Raw genomic sequence first — 22,317 nt, 5'->3', positions numbered from 1 at the left:
GATAGTTGTGATTGTCCAGAGCTTCCTTTTTTGCATAGTGATTGAGGTGACGAGAAGGATCTCCCGTACTATCGAACTGGGTAAAGGAAGGCATAGTGAATTTCTTAGGTCTGTCAACAAGGTATATATCATCGGTGAACAGAGTCTTCACTAGAGAGTTCTTATGCTCTCTGGCCATCTCGGCGGGCGTCTGAATGCTCAGGAGTCTTTTTCATCAAAGGCCTCATATACTCCTGCGCCATCTGGAATGCCATTAAACCATACCGTAAGCTTACGGCTGGACTCGGCCTATTCGTCCTGTGTGCAACGAGGAAGATTATCCGAGGCAACCGCCTCGGTCCTTGTCCTCTACTCTTGCTGAACTTCGTTAGACTGAGCTTCATTGGGACGTGCCCTATTGGCTTAAGGCTCATTAACTAGAGGAAGGTTTTGATTGAGGGGAGGTGCTGCCGCATCACCTGGTGGTGGCTGTGGTGTCAACTGTGCCATCGCCGTTCGAAGGGTGTCATTTTGCTGTTGAAGCAATGCAATCTGGGCTACGCTGGCTTCGTTTGCCTGACGAAGCATTTCGAATTGGTGCAAGAATTCTTCTCGCATCTTTTGCATTAACTCCATCTGCCGATCAGCCGCTGCTGCAGATCCTCCGTTTGATATTCCAGATCGTAATAACAAAATTGATTTGAAACAAAAGCGAGAGTATATTTCTATACGGTTCCCACAGACGGCGCCAAAGTGTAGGTGCAAAATTTCTCTCTATTAAAATAAATAAAAAGAAAATTACAACTCACTCAAAACAAGCAATTATAATACTCAGAGAAAAGCGTATATTGCTCGATGCCTTTTATTAGAGGTCTAGGCCTCTAATTATACACAAAAAGGTGATAGAATTATGATAGAACTCGCATTGCTTTCCCTCCAATACATTCCATATACAATCCTCTTTCTTATAATGTTGTTTCCTTTTATACTTCTTTCCATGCCAGACTTCCCTTTTTATAGAACTTCCTTGTATAGAATTTACCTTCTATGATGAATCCTTTAATTGGCAGAACTCGTTCATTCTTAAATAGCCTGGGCTGAATGCATCTTGAACCGGCTGGGCTTGAATAATGGGCTGGAAAATCAGGACCAGCAATCTTGATAGAAAGGAAGAATCAACTTGGGCTCGTTCTGGATTGGGCTTTTCTAATTTGGGCTTGATACGGATTGGGCCTTCGCAATATAAAGGATATAAATTTATAGTGAGATGATGTGGACGATCTTTATTGGAGGTGGATTTTTCCCTCCACACCACGCTTTTACAAGATTATTGCAGTGCCTCCACTATTGGAGTTCAGCGGTGGAATTCTCTGGTGGTTGTTTAATGGTGCCATTAACGAAACCTTCTTTGTTCTTGATGTTGAGAGCTATAAGCATGGCACGGCTCCATGTGCTATAATTTTCTTCATTCAGCAACTGTGTGACGAGTACAAGCCCAGATTGATCGGAATGATGAAGGTAAAGAGGATCATTTGGATTATCAAACTTGCTGCCCTTAGGCTTGGCTGAGTTTTGAGTTTTGCCCATTCCTGCCATGTGTATCAGCTAAAAGAAAGTAGGCAATTTCTCGTGTGTAAAGGAAAAAAAAAAAAATTCAATAGCGTGGTTGCTTTGATACTATGTAAAAAGGAATGAATTTTTCTATATTTGTTCATTAATAATATGGGAATATATATACAATACAATAAGTAATTTAGATCCTAAATTAGTGCACATACACTATAAATGCCCATTTACAAAAATGGAAACGAATCAGGTAGCAATCCCAGTTCTTGTGCAACTTCAGATTTAGTTGACTTTACATTCCTCAACATAACAAATAAGGAAGCAATCCCAGTTCTTGTGCAATCCCAGATTTAGTTGACTTTACATTCCTTAGCAAGAAGGAATATAAGCGTAAAATATTATATGAAAATTTGATGTTAACCTATATTTAAATAGAGCTTTTCTTGTATATTTATTTATTAGTCAGAGTTAACTTTTCTCGTAAATCTATTTTTGTTAGAGTTAGATCTATCTTTTACATCTCTCCCACATTCCCAACACCTTCAATTGATAGGGCTAAGGGTTGTTTTTTTTTTTATTTTTTTTTCCTTTTTCTCATTGGTGGAAAATATGAAAAATAAATATTAAAAACTTGTGAATACTACAAATTTCGATTGGGGCAGTTTTGTGTCACTTATGAGTTTATATTGGTTTGTATATTGTTTTTCATATTGAATAAAAGTTAAATGTTTGATTGATGTAGATAGACTAGGATTTCATATTAAGGTTTGGTATGGAGAGTTGTGGGGGGAAGAGAGGAGGGGGGAAGGGAGAAAAGACAGTCGTGTGAAAAGAGGGATTTTAAAAATTTTAAACATGGATAGAAAAAAAAAAAAAAAAATTGGATTTAGATTTAACCTGTAAGAAATTGGATAATAACCATTATTTAAAATTATAAAAATTTGGATATGTGTCTAAATTGTATTGAGGCACATCAACTGGGAGGATAAAGTTCATCTTGTAGTCCAAAACATGGTCTAAGTATACCATATACTATAGTATTACTATTTAAACATTATGTAAAAATATAAGTGTGTGTGTATATATATATATATATATATATATATATATATATATATATATATATAATCACTATTATAAAACATTAATCTATATATATATATATATATATATATAATTTCTTATAATATATAGTTTTATATAATAAAATAAAACTATACAAAAATAAAAGAATCTGATTATAAGTCGAGGTTATAATTTGATTCTATGTCATTAAGACAGATTAGCCCCTCTACGGTGCTAACGGATTCAGTGGCGTCTATCTCCCACGTATAAAGATTTTTCTTCCTTCGGTAGTAGCACTGCAAACCAAAGAAATGGGCGAACCGACTCAATGTAGTACTCTCTCTCTCTGAAGTAGACTCGAACTCGAACTCGAATATAGAGACTAAGACTCGAACCCACCGATTAAAGATCGAACCCACAAGAAGAGAGAAGGAGGAAGAGAATTCAGAAATAGAGAAGAATGATTTCTGAATGGTGTGCTTTACAAATGAACCCAGGGGGGGGTTTATATAGGCATCAAGGTACCTCTTCAGAAAGGTGCAACCATTGGTTCATAATGGTTCAGAAAAAATTGAAAGGTGGTTTGATTTTAAATTCAAATTGAAGCACTGGTTCGAACCAGGTGCACTATGTATGAAGCAAAGTACACTGAACTTTGACTCAGGCTCACACCCTTCACTCTACCAAGACCCAATTTACTGAACACCCCTGGCTTTGTGACTCCCCCGTCCAATAGGTCTTGACTTCAAACTTACTCCTTAAACCTTGTAGAAGGATTGCTGGTAGATCAACAACACTTCGCAAAGCTCTTTGATCCATTCAAGGTGTGTTCTAAACATCTTTCTTCTTCAAATCTGAATTTGTTGTAAAAACAATGAATTCTGCTTTTCAGAATTTCTGAATCTTTAATTATGCTCCAATTTCGATGAGATAGAAAACAACACTACTAAATCACTCTTGTGTTTATGTTGTGTTTATGTGTGTGCTCTTAAAAAAAATTAGAAAAATTAGATTGATTTTCTAAATAAAAATCTCACAAAGATGGTTCTCAATTATATCTGAATTTTGTATGCAAAAGGCCGTGAAATCCTAATTAAGAAAACATGTTTTTATAGACTTTCAAAAACCTAGATATGCCTAGAAAATAAAATAAATTCGTGCATAGGATTTTGGAAGGAAGTCTAGACCAAAAAGGAATCAAAACAAATTAGGAAACTAAAGTTACCTAAGCAGATCTAAAGCCTTGAACCAGTTCCGGATTTGGCTACCGGTTCTCAATGGACAGAAACAAATCTTCAAAATTCCAAAACTTCGTAAGTGTTTTCACACACTCACATACCTTTCTAAAGCATTGTTCTCAGGATCCCGAAGTGTATTAAAGTATGAACACTTGAACTCCTTCAATTCCGCATCCGATCATCAATCTTAAAATTCTAAACCGAAATTTTACAACTGGATCGGACTTATTTTGACAACGAAATTAGCCAATTACAAATATATATTTTTCACAATCTCCCCAATATATATATCTATATCACATAAACAACAAAAAAAAATAGTCTTTCAAACACACTATCATTGCCATCTCCCACCCACTACCTACTAAACTTTGGCACAAACTTGTCTGGTTCAAACATTTTGTTCCAAAGCACTCTTTTTGCTTATGGATTGCAGTTCAAGAAGGGTTTTCTACTCGAGATAAACCATCAATGAAATTCAGAATGCAACCAAAATGTATGTGTTTTGTGCCTAAATGATGCAGAGAGTCATGAACACATATTCCATCAATAATGCTCATACACGAAATCAATTTGGGGAAAATTACAACAAAAATGTGGGTTCTCTTCAAACCCTAATTCATGGCAAGGATTCCTAATATGGGCATCCTCGAACTGGAAACAAAAAGCAAAATTGAGTAAGATTTTTACTAGCTTGGAAGCTCACGCTGGCAAGTTTTGTCTGCCATATATGGAGAGAACGCAACAATAGGCTCTTCCGCAACAAAAGTTTGCCTCTGGCTCAGACCTTCAATGCAGTCATCAACTCAGTGAGGTTCAACCACTTATGCACCCACCATAGCCAACTCTGTTTTTATGAACTTGTTGATGAATCCTGCCTATGTTTATGGGCTGAGTAGGCGATTCAGGTAGGCCATCTTTTGGACAATATGGATTGTGCCCAGTTTGTGGGCTTTCGTTTTTGCTGTTAAAGGATTAATCATATGCGTAAATGGCCCATATATGTAATTAGTTCTTCTTATGTATTTTTATTCTCACTTATTTACACAAAAAAATAAATAAATAAATAAAATAAAATAAAAATTCTCACAGAAATTCTAGAGGGATTATAGATAATAATTTAAAGACCGAATTCGACCGAATTCAATTTACAATTGTTTGTTCAATTGGTTGTCTTGTGGCCCAAATGTCAAATTCCAGTTAATATCCTCCTTAGGAATAGCTGGACTGACAACAGATATGCTACAGTCCCTTTAGTCATCTCCAACAACCAATGAAAATGCCTAGACACTTGGACATTCTGGTCCATCAAGTGTTCAACATATCCACTATGCCACCTCCCACTCCTCACCAAGACAATTTAGTTCAATGGACCCATCCCCTAACTATTCTCTCTTATCACCCACATGCACCTCTCTCCATTCGCAGTATCGGTCATAGTCATGATATCAGTTGCAGTTTAACAAACTCGAACAAAGTCAGTATAAACTAATCGATACGAATAGCATATCAGACTTGAAAAATGATCGCGTATCGACCAACCGACCGATACTTTGTGTATCGGACGATACGGCAAACCATACTCTCCATTCACCCATGGTACCCTGGCATAGCCTGATCAAATTAAGTGTTTGCATGATTTGGTTTGGATTTGGGTTCATTAAAAAAATCAACCTAATTATCATAATCATTCTCTAAAAGTTGGAATATTCAAACATATATGATGATGGAATCAACAGTTTTGAATAGATTTACAGATTGGGCTTTAATGTACAACGAATCTTCATATTTGAATTTTTATATACATAATCCATGCTTCCCAATCAATCTCTAAACAATTTTAATTTTCTTATTTATTTATTGTTATTTAAATACTCACTCACATTTCACGTTTCAAGAATTATCCATTCCACAGCTCAAAACTCTCACCTCTCTTTTGATCGAGGAAGGAGAGGTTATAAAATTTATAAACAACTTTGAACTTATAAAATTTTATACATAAAATGTCACAACCCGCTCCAAGCCATGTATATAAAAGGAATATGACTAAAAATGATCTCAAATGACTCAAAGAAAAATGTGGTAGTTAGTCAAATTTTTTAAATGAACAACTAATATGAAACATATAGATAGTAAAAATTAGGTCGATCACATAAATTCTTTCCTTTTATATACTATATCTCTCTTAAATCTAGATTTTTTTGAGTTGTTTTTAATTACTTAATTCAGAGTGAGTTTTGGTTAGCCTCTTTGTTACTTGGCTTTTACACAAACAACTCTTCCTTATAAATAGATATTTAGTGATTAAATAACCTTTAATCATTATTTATCTTTTACCTCTTCTAATAATTCCTATCATCCTTATTTTATGATTTATATATATATATATATAACCTTTAAGGTCAATGAAAGGTACTTCAAATTCAATGTATCTAAATCAATCTAAAAATTTGAAAAGGATTATTATATAATAAAGAAATCTACAGTGAACCCCATTAGATATAAAACTATGTAAATCTTAATTTATACGTTGTTTTTAAGAGCAATGAAAGATACTTTAAATTTAATATATCTAAATCAATATAAAAATTTGAAAAGAATATAATATATAAAGAATAATATAGCGAACCTCATTAGAGGGCACAATTTTCATATGGGGGATTGATTCGCGTGAAGATCGCAAATAATAATTAAAGTGCAATCATAGCATTGCAGACCATCGTATTGAGTTGTCTCATTGTGGTTGGGAATTAGGGACTCACACACTCACGATAGATAATTGACTCTTCATTTTCGTCAAAAGTGAAAATTTTAATTATTAATATATATATATATAATAATTAAAATTTTCACTTTTGACTATATATATATATATATATATATTGTGTTACATATATTATTAAATCAAATAAAAATATCCACTCATTTTGGTTTCATTCAGATTGATATATGTATATTTAGATGTCTAAATTAAAATCAAATTTATTCTAACAGTTTCACTGTTTTGGAACCAAAATTGAAAGGCTTAAAACATTGCACATTATTAATGACTATAACTAAACCCTAGTCACTTTGTAATTTACATAATTTTTAGTAAGGAGTATCGCTTTCACGCTGAGAGAGGGACTAAACTCTAGTCTCCTCTTAATTTACACTGTTCGAATTTTTACTATTTGTGATTTAATTTTGTCTTTTTCACGTTCTTATTCTCGCTCCCGTTTTATGTGACTTAAGTCAAAAATTTCTTTTTAATTTTCTTTTGCTTATATTTTTCTCAATATTGTGTATACCAGCAAAAACCTATTTATGAAATAAGAACCATTAAAAGAGATGATCCCACTAATAAAGTTAATTTGATATTGTACCAAAAGCATGGGCTGTGATGATCAGATGGTGAGAGAATTCCTATCATATTTAATATACGAAAGGGTTATAATAATGGTTACACAGTAACGATATATATATATAAATAAATAATACATTTTTTAAGCTTAGTTTGAAGATCAAATTAAAATTAGATCTGCAATAAACTTTATTAATTGCTAATAGTTTGTACGTTTCTCTCATCTGCTTCTTCTGAACTGCAATTTATGTGAATTTGACTTTTAAAGAAAGGAGGTTACTACTTTACCATGTAATTTGGAAACAAGAATTTAAATAATATCGGCGGATGGACCATTGCTGTCATCAAATTATTGAGTGAATATTCTATTTTATAATTTTCTTTCCATTATTTACATTTATATATTTATCTTCTTGTCTCTATAGTTTTACAATAATTCCATGTAATGCAGAAAAATGAGGAAGAAATCATTTTGTTCCCAAACATACGGATATATAGATGTGTCTCGTTGATATCTTTGGTGTTAAAGACATACTCATACATTTACTTTATTACCCCTCTTTTTTTTTTTTTTTTTTTAAAAAAAAAATTTTAAACAAAAAATGAATAGGGATGACCAAAATTTCCACCCCCTTTTATACATTCACTTTATTATCACCTTCTCCTCCCCCTTTTTTTTTTAAGGAAAAATAAATAGGGATGGCAAAAATCCATATTATTGATGATGGTTTTAGGGAACCGATTATGCAAATAGTGACGAGATAGGAGTTGTTTTGAAAAAATCGATGAGTTTTGTGTCGATTTTGGTGTGGCCCTACCCTGTTTGGGACAGTTTTGGAAAACTAATTATGTAAATGGAGAACAAAAATAGGGGCTGTTTTGAAAAACCCGACCAATTTTAGAGCATTTATGGAGTGAAAAAATCAAACAAAAATGGAGAATGAGATTCCCATCACAAACCACCTCATTGTTGTCCTAGGAATGAAACTCCACTTTAAGAGCGAAGATGACATCATTCAACACGATATTAGAAACATGATATAGAGTCTAAGCGTATCAATCTCATTAAAGTAATATTTCGATTTATTTATTTCTTATTTTATATAGAATGGATTTACCTGGACCAATACATGAACACATCATAAAATACTTTTGAGATTTTCATAACAAAATTTCCCTTATCAAACCACATAAATTTAGAAAGAAAAAAACAAAAAATGCATAAATACTCCATGTATAGATAGGTTCATAAGCTGGAGTCCCCAATTATCATCAATAGACTTCAAGTACTCTAACTATCAATTGTTAACAATATTGAAATTAAAATGCATAAATAAAGCAGTCAAACCAACTTTAAATCAGGTAAGAAGTGGTGAGACTTTAATCTAGTAAGTCTCATTTTAATCTGTATAATTCATATGACAAGATTAAATTAAGTGTAAGTATTGAAACCTTCGGTGATATCAATAGTCAAGTGGTTGGTGATCCGCCCTAAACCCTACTTCCCTGTACGAGGTCAGAAATTCAAGGAAGAAAAAAAAAAAACAGTGTGTAATAAAAACAATACATGTAGATATAAAAAGTAGATGTCAAATTGATGATGTGAATAATTGTACCAACTCTTTTACACAGATGTAAAAAGCTTTACAGTTGTACAGTGTAAGCCTATGTCGGTTTCAGAAAATTGAAGATGAGTTTCTTCTTATGTTTGTTTATGTCCTCACCTGCCATTGGACCACTTCTTATTATATATATATTTCGAGTTTTGTTTTATAAGAAATTAACCAAGTGGTAGCGAGGGATCTTCTAGACTTCTACTAGCAATTACTCCCAATTAGGTGTTTCTTGTGGTGCTGTGGATATCCTCCTCCCAACAACACACGTCCCCACCAAACCCCTCCTATCAATCAATTAATACTTCTTAAATGCATGCTCTTTAGCCCCGATCTTCCGTCCTGTACAACATTGTATTAGTATAGTTTACAATTATATAGTATAACGGATTCGAATGAATATTAATACAAATCGATCGAATCAATCGATTATTGATAATTTGTAATGATATCGAACATTTAAAAAAGAGTTACGAATTGATCAATACGACAAACTATGATTAAAGTAGTAATTTAAGATCGAATTCATGTCATATGATCCACCGTATCGAATTCAGTTATTAAATCATTATTAATTGTGTTATAAAATATTTTAACACAATTATATCTATTTTTAATACATTAAATTAATATATTTTATTTAAATTAATGTGTTAAAAAAGAAAATACTCCTTCCGTCTTAATTTAAGTATTACTTTTAAAAAATAATAATTTTTAAGGGAACATGTGAAATATATATTGTCTTCATAAAAAGTTACTAATTTTCTCTTTAAATTTTGAATATTCAAATTTAAAATTTTAGACATATAGAGAAATATGTGATATATACTACTTGAAAAGAAAAAAAAAAAAAAATTTGAACAATTATTTTGAGACAAATAAAAAAAAGGAAAGTATAACACTTTCTTTGAGATGAAAGAAATAAATAACTATTATAATGAACACAAAATGACACGGAAAAGTCTACGGTACCCTGAAAACATAAATCGGATATTATAGGCTTTCTCGAATTGTACAGGAGAGAATCCAGATGTATTCTCTCTGTGTCTAGCTGACGCGCACAGCTAACAACCACTTCCCAACCATTTACTAGGCACGCCATCTAAATGCTATAGCTCTCCTTCCCCTTTTAAATACAAACTCAGTAATCTAACTTTCTCAGCCTCAAACGTCTCCTCTCTCTAAAACTTTTTCTCTCTCATGGCGCCAGCTTCTCTGAACCACAACACCAAAACAGTATGTGTCATGGATGCTTCAGGACCCTTGGGGTCAAACCTCGTCCAGAAGCTGCTCCAAAGAGGCTACACAGTGCATGCCACGGTTCAAGATCATGGTTTGCTCGTACCCTTTATTGTTTATCGATCTTATTTATTATATATATTAATTATATATATTTATTGCACTGATTATATATATATATATATATATATATATATATATTGGGTTTTTTTGCAGTTGAATATCAACCATTCAATGGTCTCTCTTATGATAGCAAGAAGCTGAAGATTTTTCGTTCTGACCCTTTTGACTACCACAGCATAATTGATGCATTGAAGGGCTGTTCTGGGTTGTTTTATACATTTGAGCCTCCTCAAGACCAACCCAACTACGATGTACGTTCATACATACATACATATATATATATATACTTGTAATTAGTTTTGTGAATGAATAATTAATTTTCCCCTATATTTGAATACTAATTTGAACGGAAATACATGAGTGAGGTCTAACATGTCTTGTATCTTCAATCATTGAATTAGAGTTTATGAAGGTTTGCTCATGAGTCGATGGATGACAAACTTTTATTAAAACGATATAATTTTGGTGCACAACTTTCTACGAGAAATTCCTCTTGCCATCGTGAATTAAAGCACTTTTATTATACTTTGTATTTTAACTAAAATATATTAAAGAACTTTACACATTTTTTTATTTTTCTCTCTCTCTATATATATATACCAATAACATGGAACGATCTAAGAAGTTGTGTGAGGGGCAGCAAAAGTGATTTTTTTTTTATTTTTCTCTTTGTAATATCCAGGGAAGGGAAGTAACATAAAATTTTCCTAAGTATATAATTCAAAAAATATATATATTAAAGATACATAATAGTAAAAAAATTCAGCGGGAGCATCGATCCGTCCTTGATCAATAATAATATAAATCAAAGTACAATAAAAAAAATTGAATGAAATATTGCACTATTTGTTAATTCCACTTATATCATTTATGTCTAGCGTCTTATGCAACCGAATATAACATGCGCGTAAAAAAAAATAAAAAATAATAATAATAATAATAATTGTCAGTATCAATATAATATAATAAATTTTTTGGTTAGGATTATGATATATAGAAGTGCTAGTTTTAGAGGGAACATTATCCTAAATCCTAATTAATGACAAGTGCCCTAAAGTCTCACGAGCTGGCAGAAAACAGTTGCACCAAATCATTTGTGCTAGTTGTCTCATAATTGTCTCCATATTGGCTTCTATATCTCGACTAACTTTATGTCTCTTTCGCTAGGAACAAGTTTGTCTTTGTGCAAATTCTCGCTTACCTATCAGTATTATGAGATCGGTATAAGTAGGCGGGAGTTTACCATATAGTTATAAATTCAAAAAGTGAATAGTTACGAAATTTTGATGTTATAAAAAAAAAAAAAATACAGAGTTTGTCTTACTGTTTTAGGTTGGTATATTTATTTTATTTTATTTTATTGGTAAGGTATATTTATTTAGGGTGGAATATTTATTGCTTCTTGATTCCAACCTGCTGGGGTTGCTCTCTTTCTCAGTCTGATATTGACCATAATATATAAAATTATCAATTAACGTAAGCATAGATGTGCACTCATGAGTTTTTCTCCAAGTCCTAGACCTTTTTTGTCATTTTTTAATAGGATGGTTTTTCTTTATTTTATTTTATTTTTTTACTTTTATATTTTTATTAGTGCAGTCAATAAATGGTTGAAAATTTCAAAACTAATTTTTCAAACCGATGTGATGGCAAAAAGAGATTTTAACCTTTTATGCAATGAAGGGGACTCGCACTAGAATATAATTTAAACGTTGTCCTTTTTGTTATTTGAAATATCAGCAATTTGTAAAAATTATTTAAGTTTAACCAAATAATTTTAAAATATAAGATTGAAAGTTTTTGTTCCTAAAATTAGACATTTAATTGTAATATTTTGAAGAAAAAAAAGTCATTTATTTTAATAATAGTGATTTATTTTTCAGGAATTTATGACCGAAGTGGAGGTAAGGGCAGCACACAATGTATTGGAAGCGTGTGCCCGAACAGACTCCATTTATAAGGTGGTATTTACGTCCTCAGCAACCGCCGTTGTTTGGAGCAACGATCGTAACTCATCATCACCATCAGATCTAGACGAGAGACATTGGAGTGATATCAATTTTTGTCGCAAATACAAGGTAATATATATACAATATAATCTTAATTTTATTATATTGTATATATTTTTATATAAATTCCATTTTTTTGCACAACCATTTCTGTATATTGATTTACAATTTTGCCCCTGGATTGTGTGGGCAGTTGTGGCATGCTCTCTCCAAGACACTAGCAGAGAAGACTGCCTGGGCCTTGGCAATGGACCGAGGGGTGAGTATGGTGTGTGTCAATGCAGGATTGCCGATGGTCACTGACCGTTCGGTCACCACCTCGTATCTGAAAGGAGCAGCCGAGATGTACGAGGACGGTTTGTTCGTGACCGTCGATCTCAATTTCTTGGTGGATGCCCACATTTGTGCCTACGAAGACATCTCATCGTACGGACGATATCTGTGTTTTAATCAAGTAGTTGATCGCACTGATGATGCGGTCAAGCTTGCCAAAATGCTGAACCTTGCATCCCCACAACCTCGTAGGTCAGTCGTTGATCAGTATTGAATTTGGTGGTATATATATAAATATATATATATGCTTACATTGTAAATTTGCCCTTTGTTATACTCTACAGTTACGACCAGGATAAGAGGATAATCCAGCAGAGGATAAGCAACAAGAAACTGAACAAATTAATGGTTGATTTTGAGAGTGGGCCCCAGGAGGACTGATTCACAGCCGAACATCAAAGTGTAAACATAAATCATCCAGCTGTTTTGATCTTTGACAAATAGTCAAAGTCTTTTGTAACACTTCAATGTTGCCCCTAAGTTTGTTAATCATAGATAAAAAATAAACATTACTTGCATTGTTTATGCGTCATTGTCTAGTTTAATGTTTATCAATGATTATGAGTCCTACCCAATACTCCAAAGAGTGTCGGGCCCTACACTTATTGTGGTGTCAGGGCCATCAGTCCATATCTGCTTAGTTAGAACTGTATTCATTAATTGCATTCTTATCCAAGTTGAGTGTAGATGTTAGCTACAATAATAGAGACCAAACTAATACTACTAAGTTAGGATGATAGAACATTTTGTGTTGGGTTCACAAATTGAAATTAAATATTTATTATCATAGTTCACGAGTTATTCTTAAATATTCTCGATTAGGGTTGTAAATGAGTCGGGTAGTGGGTTGTTTGGACTTTACTCGAGTTAGGTTCAAAATGTTGACTCCGAAACCCCAAGCAAATACTGCTGTCCCACGTTGATATAAGTTCACATAGCTCTAAAGTATTGCAACCCAAGTTGCGAACAACTCAAAAAAAATTCAAACAATTTTTACTAGGGATTTGGTCCAGCGGTAAGGAGAGGGCCTTGAATCTAATATGACTAGGGTTCAACTCCCCAACGCTACATTATAGTTCCTGACTAACCTTGTGCTGTAGCTGTGGGGCTGGTTGCAGTATCCCCAGTTTGTTATCTTAGGGTGGGTTCAAAGGGACCTGACCAAGGGAGTTCTGGGTATCCAAAAAAAAATTACCAACTCCCTGGGTAATTGACACGCATCATCATCATCATCATCATCATCCTTGCTTTAGTTCTCTCTCAAAGTTTTTTATTTACGTGCCATTTCACCTACCATATTTAACTTTTTAAAATCGCTCTTAATAACATCATTACAGGTGATCTGTTACTCCTTTTTAGCAAAGCTCAAACGTTTTGGGTTGATTTCATCTATTCGGATCACAATTACCCAACCATCCACTTCCTCAGTCCATTTAATGGATTCTCTCTCCAGAAGCTTCAAAACCTGCAAAAGAATTTCAGAATTATATCAATTTTCCCCTTCTTTCAAGTACTCAGCTGAACAAGTGAGGATGATGCAAACATGTACCATCAAACTACATTGAACAAAATATGGGGAGAGCGAAATAACCATGGCAAATGCATAGGTATAACATGGTTCCAAGACACCAATTTTTAGACATATACCTAATAGTGGGTCCAATGGAGAAGACAAAAACATTTCTCTTGTTCACCTTAGGTTCCTCTGCCGAAACTTTCTGAATATGCAGCTTTGTTACATTGATGGGTTTAATTTGTGTAAAACCCAAACTGAACTTGCTACATTATTCCACTATAACACGTAAAGAAAAATGCTTCCAATGCTTCAGTAATGTCTTTCCATCTATTTATATGTAAAATATGCTTATCGGGAACCCAGACAAACACCAGCACCCACCACCGGTACCAGAGAATTTAAGAAATGTCACAGAAATATGATAATATGTGGTTTGCCTAACATTAACATTGGAGATGATGATGTTAAGATGAAATAAAAGAACATGTGGTTTGACTAGGACTACGTCCTTAAATAGGGCAGAATAGAAAAACATAATTCATATAGCCAACCTCTCAAGTGGTCGAGAAAAAGCTTTATTGAGTTGAGTTTTACGGTGGGAAATTTACAGACTTGACAAAAAATCTGCTCAATTTCTTAATACTTAATTAACGTGAGTAGAGTTAGTAAGTAATAATATGATAACATGTTTGACTGGGGCTGTGATCTTAACTATAGTCCCCAAGTGGCCAAAAATAGTGATAGAGAAAGTTCCAGTTAAAAACCATCATACCAGTCATTTCCGGGCCTGTCTTTTGGCATCTTCAGCCGATGGTAGATCCGATAACAAGAAAGTTTGAAATTGTGCAAGTAAGTGTGTCACTATGTGCTTAATACAAACTCTTATTTTTGTTTTTTTATAAAAGACGGTGTCCTCCCTCCCTTTGGAAAGCGAGACTAATTCTTTTAGATACCCATAATCACCCGTAAACCACGGGTAAATCCACAGAGGTTTTTGACACCCCCATAAATTAAACAGAATACCTCTGGGTCATGCTCAGAGACCTTATGCCAACTCAGTTACTCCGTGGAAGTTTTCATAATATAAATTGTTTATAGATGACACATGGCAAAATAAAGGTAACTTGTCAATTGTCATTGCTATGTAGTTGATTACAAACTGTCTAGATGCTAAACTCCATTCACATGGTTTATAAGATATCTCTAGCCCACCAATTAAGGTGATATATATCCACTCCACATGAGTAAAATAACCAAGGAGAAAACAGAGGAATTCTTATTTATTTATTTATTATTATTATATTATTATTTTTTGTGGGGAAAGGATAATAAAGTGTAATACTAAAAAAATAACAATTACTATGGAATTGTTTTCAAATCTAAGCATTAATATCAGTACAGAAAAAACATAGAAATTATACCTCTTCTAGAAGTTTGTATGCTCGTTGTATGCTCGTGCATGAGCAAATGCGTCAACAGCCTGCGAAGCAGTTGAAGTCTGAAAGTATTACATTATTATCACGTTAATACAAATGATTGAATAATAACACTAAAAATATTAAATCTGAAATAAATGACCACAGTAGAAAGTTTCTGAAAGGACTTACAGCTTTATAGTATTCTTTCATTGTAATCCAATACTCTTTAGCAGCTTTGCGTAGCGCCTGATAACCATCCTCTTTATCTTCATTTTATAGTCAGAGACGCATGCATATGTACCAGAAAGCATTCACTTTAGCAGGAAAAAGAAGTATAAAAGGGAAGTACATAAACATTTAACTTACTCATGCAAAATTAAGCCATAAACCAAATGGCATCTACTTAATAATGAGTTATCAGTATTAGCGTCACATTGTATTTACTTTATAATACATGTATACAATTTATTTATAACTTATGAATTATAATTATAAACGACAACTGAAAGATAGAAAGGACGAAGGAATATCATATATGTGTGCGTATGTAGATTTGTATATTTCCATACAGCTTAATAGATCATGGTGACTCCTCTCTTATTCCAGTACTCTCTCTTTAAAACCTTCATACACTCGTGTCCTTAACCTTTTCTCCCAAGTATGGTTATATATATTATGTAAACCTTTATGCTATGTTTGGGACTGGAATTGGAGGAAATTTAGTTAAAACTTTAAACTAAATTTGTTTCAATTCCAAATCTAATCCGCTGATTTGATACTCCCAAACGCAACATAAATTTATTTCTCTAAGGTAACACTTCTTTCCACACTACAAGAAATTTGATGCTCCCAAAAGTAACATAAATTTATTTCTCTAAGGTAATACTTCTTTCCACACTACAAGAAAGTTGTATCAAGCGTACGAGATTCATTCATTACACAAGAGTGTCAAAGACATGATGTCCCTGTGTCCAAAATTAAAAGTTAAAAATTTAAATTTTGAACAAGTCAAATGATGTGCCGGATACATGTTCAGGACTGTTTTTTTTTTTTTTTTTTTTTTTTTTTTTTTTTTTTTTTTGATAAATATATGTTCAGGAATGTTTGGGAAGTGTCAATGTCAAACATGTGTCCAACACGGACAACTCTGCAGGAATATCCATGTTTCTTAGCTTATATAAGAAGATTTTTCACTCCGAAGGCATACAAAGAGGAAATTAGCAAAAAGTACTATTATAATTTTATCAGTATGAAAAGGGCCAATATTAGATTATAATGTCGTTATATGCTACCCTTTCCTAAAACAATTAACTATTAGAAGAACCCCAATTTGGTAGAAGGAAGGGTTCATGAACAGAAACATCACAGGCTTCCAGCACTCATGATATGGGGCTAGTTTACTGATTCAAGGTATTGATATATTCAGTGCCTATGCACCTCTTACAACAATTTAATACGAAGAAACTTCCTTTCAAGTTAATATGTTTATATAAATTATACAAATTAACTCATATTAGTTTTCACGAGAATTACGAAATTCACCCTTTTTTTTCCTAAGGTTACGAAATTCACCCACACCAGAGAATAGTACTTTTTTACTTCTCTTCATTTTTTACTTTAATCCTTTTTTTGCCGAGAGAGAGAGAGAGAGACTCCCAGAAAACCGTGTTAAAATCCAAGACATGCAGAAAAGTCAAAGAACAAGCATCTAGTGATCGTATTCTCTATATTCTTTGCAATATCTACACATCTTCAAGGGAGAAATACATTTTCTAATAGTTATTAACACAAACTCGAAGTGAGCTAGTAGTACATGCTAGAAATGAATTTACAAACACGAAAGGATGTCTGGAATTCAAGGCAAGTAATTTACAAGAGACCTTTTTTCCTTAGCAAACCTGGATCCCAGAAATGAGCTAGTAGTACATGCTAGAAATGAAACACATACCTTCGAGCCGAATTTACGTGGTCCGATTTTTCTTGACATAAAGGAGATTCCAGGTCTGAACATTTCTCCATAGGCTGCTATGAGAGCTTAAATCAGATCTATAAAACAAGTATAAACATCAAGATAAAAAACAATGCCTATATCGTACACATGGTATCCAATGCATTTGCTCTAAATACTTGATTCATTTAATTGTTTATCTGAATTCAACAAATTTACTTGGCATATTCATAAATAATTTCCAAACAGCCTACACAGATCCTTTCACTTCCACCGACTCTAGGGACACAAATTTTATACACCATAGGTCATCTTACTCATTTTCACTGCCTTACCCATGTTCCTTGTGACCTCTTATTCTTGTAGTACCCTCAACTGTCTCTCGTTGTTGCACATTATCTCCCATCTGATCTGATTTTCTAATTCATCTTCATGCAATGGTAACTCTTAACTTTTCAAGATTCACTCATTTCCTAATCTATTTGTATTTCAGCCATCCATATCAATGTCTTCTTTTCAACTTCGACTACTAATATGTGGCAAAAATTTAGCAACTTCCATTTTTACAATGTTACATTCCTGAAACTGTATAGTTGGAAATTTCTACGAATGAAAATCAACACAACTTTTTAAAGAAGCCACAAGGATACAGTGAGATTTTGTTGAGTATATATGACCAAAAGATTACAAATTCAAAGCTTTCAAATACATGAATGCACCACTATGTTCATACATTCAATCTATCAAAGCAACTGCAGAATGCATATATTACCATCCAATGGTAGCTGACATCATACAAAATAGCAGATATAGATATTACAACCAAAACCCTACAATTTATAATGGAAAACACCGATTCCAATAAAGAACATTTACCTAATGATATTATTCCACTGCATGTGTTACCTTAGAGACCTTACAGGAAAAAAAAAAAAAAAAAGATGGATAAAGAAAAATAATACTGGAATGAGGACCTTATTAAATTCAATTGTAGTATTGATCTAATTAGCATTAGATAGCCTTGGATTCTCTCAAGATACAGATTACATAGAACCTATTGTCTCAATTCTCTAACAACCACCCTAAAGAATGGCAATGATAGAGAAGTGAGCACCATAAGAATAAAAAGGAAATAGAAAGACCAGGGTGTGCCCCACAAGGGGAATGACGGTGGCTTCACTCTCTCTCTCTCTCTCTCTCTCTCTCTCTCTCTCTGCCTCTCACCCTATATACATTATGCACATTCAGCTTTCAGTTTTTATCATATTTTGATTGTTGAAAGCTATAAAAATCTCCAGATATTAATATTAAAGTAAATGGAACTCAAGAAATTCGACAAATCCAATGTAACTATCCTTAAAAAATTATGTATATAACTCAATCTAGGTATTTCCTCTCTTTTCTCTTTTTGATAGAACATTCATATTAATAATCAAGCATCAACTTTAGTGTATCTCCTCCACCTCCCAAAGAGGAGGTTGAGCATCCAAAACCTAATTCAGACAAAGTGGACGTGTGAGTGTGACTTACCCTTGTGAATGTGACTTACCCATAAGGAACAAACAAACATATCAAACATTGATACCAATTCATAAATGATCGTAGCAGTTCGACTCAATTTTTATATTTTCCACATCAATCTTGAACATCAAGTTTCTTTGCAAATGCATAAACATAAGAGCTAGTCACTGGACCAACACAGAAGTAAGGATTGATATTACATTCAGCCTTTTTTAATCTGCAAAAAGATCAAAAATTATTTATTGGTACTTGAATGTTTAGGACTACTCTTACTTTTTGAGCACCTACGCTTAGAACATCTTCACTCTTCTCCAAAGAGGATGCTGTTAGATCGACAAGTTTCTCCATGCTCTAATGAACACCAAAAGACAAAAGATCAACAGTTAGTTAAAGGTAAACAAAATATCATATGACAAAGTTGGCCAATTTTTTGTTTTCTAGCAGTGGAAGATATCAGTCCTGCTTTTCCTATAGATGCTTATTATGTAAATTATGTTACATTAAAGCATCCACCTGTTCCAGAAGCACTAAGAGTAGTCCTGTTAGGGTTACCTCATCTGTATGACACTTTTACAAAAAATAAAAACCATTCACAATGGAAGTACGTTGAAAAATAAGATACTGCTACAGAGTGCACACACTTTTGCATGCTTGTGCACGGCATGCATTTTGGCTTGTCGCACCCATGTGCCACACATGCAAGAGCAAAAGAATGTGTACTAACTACTAAACCAAATTAAAAAAACATCTGAAAAACAGATGACATTGGAGACATTGTATGCGAACAAAAAAAAATTCAACGGAAAAGACACCTTAGCCTAGAAAGTCATACACCTTAACAAGTTGAATCAGAAGGCCAATTACTAGTAAAATACTTAAACTTACCAAAGCCCAAATACCACGAGGGCCAAAAAAAAAAGAGGAAAGATAATTATTAAGTTGAGGGCAAAATTGAGTACCTGAAATCTTAAAATGAATGTGCACTTACCTTTTTTACATCATACCCACATACCCCTGCAAAAAATCAAGACAATTTATGATTACATATGATATCAACCTCATCGAGTGAACTTAATATGGAAAACAAGAACATTGCAGTTATAATCTGAAGAATGAGAGGAAGAGGCAAGTACCATCTTAAGTTTGATTATGTTCACGTATTAAGCAAGTGATGTAAAGGTTTAACTACAATAACCAAAGCAAACAATTGAGAAAGTAACACCTAGGGCATACAAGAATACAGAGGATGAAATTTGATTGATAGTACGAAATCCGAAGAGAAATTAAAAGGAGACACTGCTCATCTGCATTGAAAATTTGTGGTGATGATTGCATCATAAAGTAAGAATAATAAAAATTCAACACTACTTGAATCGGAATCGTATTGATGAAATGAAACCAATTATGAAACCTTCAAAAATAAAAAAATAAAAAATAAATAACAGAGCATATGAACACAATTTTATGGAGATGTCGGCATTTCAATTGAATAGAATTCTGGGGCATTCTTAATTTTGAGGCAAGTATGAAGTAAATATTGGCACAAGATGTTATGCATTAACCAGGGTTGTTAAAATCGGGATTCAAAGTAGAATCATTTTGGATTCTGTAGAATCGGATCGTAAATCGTAAGATTCTACCAAATTAATAAAAATACAATTCAAACTAACTTTTTCAACAGAAATTATTTTCAAAATAAATAAAAAATAAGCCAAACACACAAATATATATATATATCTATATATATATATATATATATAAAAGAATAAGTTCATATAAAATTATTAACAAATTCTTTTAAAATTTAATTTATTTAGTTTTTGGAATGTAATACAAATTTTATATAAATGTAAATATTACATTGGGCTTCAAAAACTTAAAGTTTGCAAAGCCCGTTTGGCCCAGTTGTATAATAGAACAAATAGAGCCCAAGAGAAGTACAAGCCCAAGACCAATATTTTTTAGGCAAGTCTCAACTTGCCCATCTGTTGAGAGTGAAATTCCCCAGCCAGCGCAGACGAACTGAAGAGACCAAAATTCCCCTGTTGCAATTCCATAGCGGCAGCTCCTATCGTCTTTTTCAGGTAAGCTCTCTTAGCCTCTTGTTCCCTCTCTCCTCCTCCTCTGCTTCTTCTTCACCAAAACCCTAGCATTCTTTTTGTCCTCGGCATCTTTCCTCTTCTCGGAGTTGTGCTAGAGGACGCGAAAGAGATAGAATTGTTGCACTGTGATAATCGATTTAGGGTTTCTTCACAACTCTTAAACCCAAAACAAGGCCATAATCATGGATAATTCAGAATCGTTGGGATCGTATAGAATCATACGATTCCACGGTTTTACGTACGATTCCGGCGATTCAACTCACGATTCTGCCAAAGCCACGATTTTCCTGCGATTCGGATCAATTTGGGCATTTGGATCGTAAAATCTCACGATTCTATGAGTTGGAATCGCGATTTTAACAACCATGGCATTAACTACTACCAAAAGACACTTCTGATAATAGATTTCAAGTCATAAATCACATTTATTTCGTAAATACCAGTCACATGCTCAACCACAGAGAAGCTGAAACTAAATTGTAATGCTGGCAGCACTAGTAAGTTTAGATGACACACGAGTTAAGGGTGTTTACCAAGAACTTCTCGAATTACATCCATGCCAAGTTGAAAGCCATCTCCAAGCGTTGCAAACAGAAATTTCTCAACATCCTTGTGCATAGTTTCATCCCTTGCTGCAATGTATGGTGGAATTTTTTCATCCCAAATCTCAGAGATGGGCAAATCCTCTGAATTTAATTTCAACGGTTTGTTCAGTTCATACGATTCATTTTCCATAGGCTTGGGCATAGCATACTCCTTTCCAATCACAACTGCAACAGTACCCATTGACACTGAACATTTTTTTGGCTTTGATTCCATAGAACTTCTTTCTGCAAAATTTGGCCTGTCCAAGATATTGTCGGATGACTCTTCCGAAGATGCACTTAAACCCTTCGATTCATTCTTGGATGAAAAAGTAGAATTGCTTTCGTGCATATTACAAAGTATTTCGCCAGCCGTGTATACATTGCGTCCTGCTTGACAATAAGCGGAGGCAATGTCCTCCAGCGAAACCATGGAGCCAAAGGCTTCAAGCAACTGTTCCAAATCCCTTTTTTCATCATCATAATATGAAGTGCTTGAGGGAAGTCCTTCCGTTTTCATCCTTCACAACATAAGAGAGAGAAACATCTTTAATAAATTTGTGAATCAAGCAGCACAAAGGGATGCTCACCCAAACACTTGCATGCTGTTTTTTAATTAATAGTTTACAAATAAATCATAAATCATGATAATCTAGTACTGTAGTATGTGGATAGAGAAAAAAATCTTGTAACTTTATAAGTAAATATTGGAAATGAGAA

The 22,317-nt window shown here is 33.5% G+C and overlaps 2 protein-coding genes across 2 annotated transcripts; one reads left to right on the top strand and one right to left on the bottom strand.

The window, feature by feature from the left end:
• Nucleotides 1-9,946: 9,946 nt before the first annotated feature.
• Nucleotides 9,947-13,040, top strand: LOC132303541 (cinnamoyl-CoA reductase-like SNL6). The gene is made up of 5 exons (XM_059800839.1): nucleotides 9,947-10,137; nucleotides 10,260-10,417; nucleotides 12,050-12,244; nucleotides 12,369-12,700; nucleotides 12,793-13,040. Exons 1-5 carry the CDS (start codon nucleotides 10,005-10,007, stop codon nucleotides 12,887-12,889), a joined length of 915 nt encoding a protein of 304 aa, XP_059656822.1. The 5' UTR covers nucleotides 9,947-10,004; the 3' UTR covers nucleotides 12,890-13,040.
• Nucleotides 13,041-13,853: 813 nt separating this feature from the next.
• Nucleotides 13,854-22,117, bottom strand: LOC132305125 (putative nuclear RNA export factor SDE5). The gene is made up of 4 exons (XM_059802804.1): nucleotides 21,547-22,117; nucleotides 19,900-19,925; nucleotides 19,185-19,262; nucleotides 13,854-13,973 (listed from the first exon to the last, which is right to left on the bottom strand). The coding sequence occupies exons 1-4, from the start codon at nucleotides 22,115-22,117 to the stop codon at nucleotides 13,854-13,856; spliced, it is 795 nt and encodes a 264-aa protein (XP_059658787.1).
• Nucleotides 22,118-22,317: the final 200 nt, after the last annotated feature.

This window comes from Cornus florida, unplaced genomic scaffold (genome assembly GCF_030987335.1).
Source record: "Cornus florida cultivar Cherokee Brave unplaced genomic scaffold, ASM3098733v1 CherokeeBrave_3.0.0_Hap2_Chr04, whole genome shotgun sequence".
Lineage (NCBI taxonomy): Eukaryota > Viridiplantae > Streptophyta > Magnoliopsida > Cornales > Cornaceae > Cornus > Cornus florida.
The sequence above is the reverse complement of the archived record's forward strand: the minus strand, read 5'-3'. Positions and strand labels throughout refer to the sequence as shown.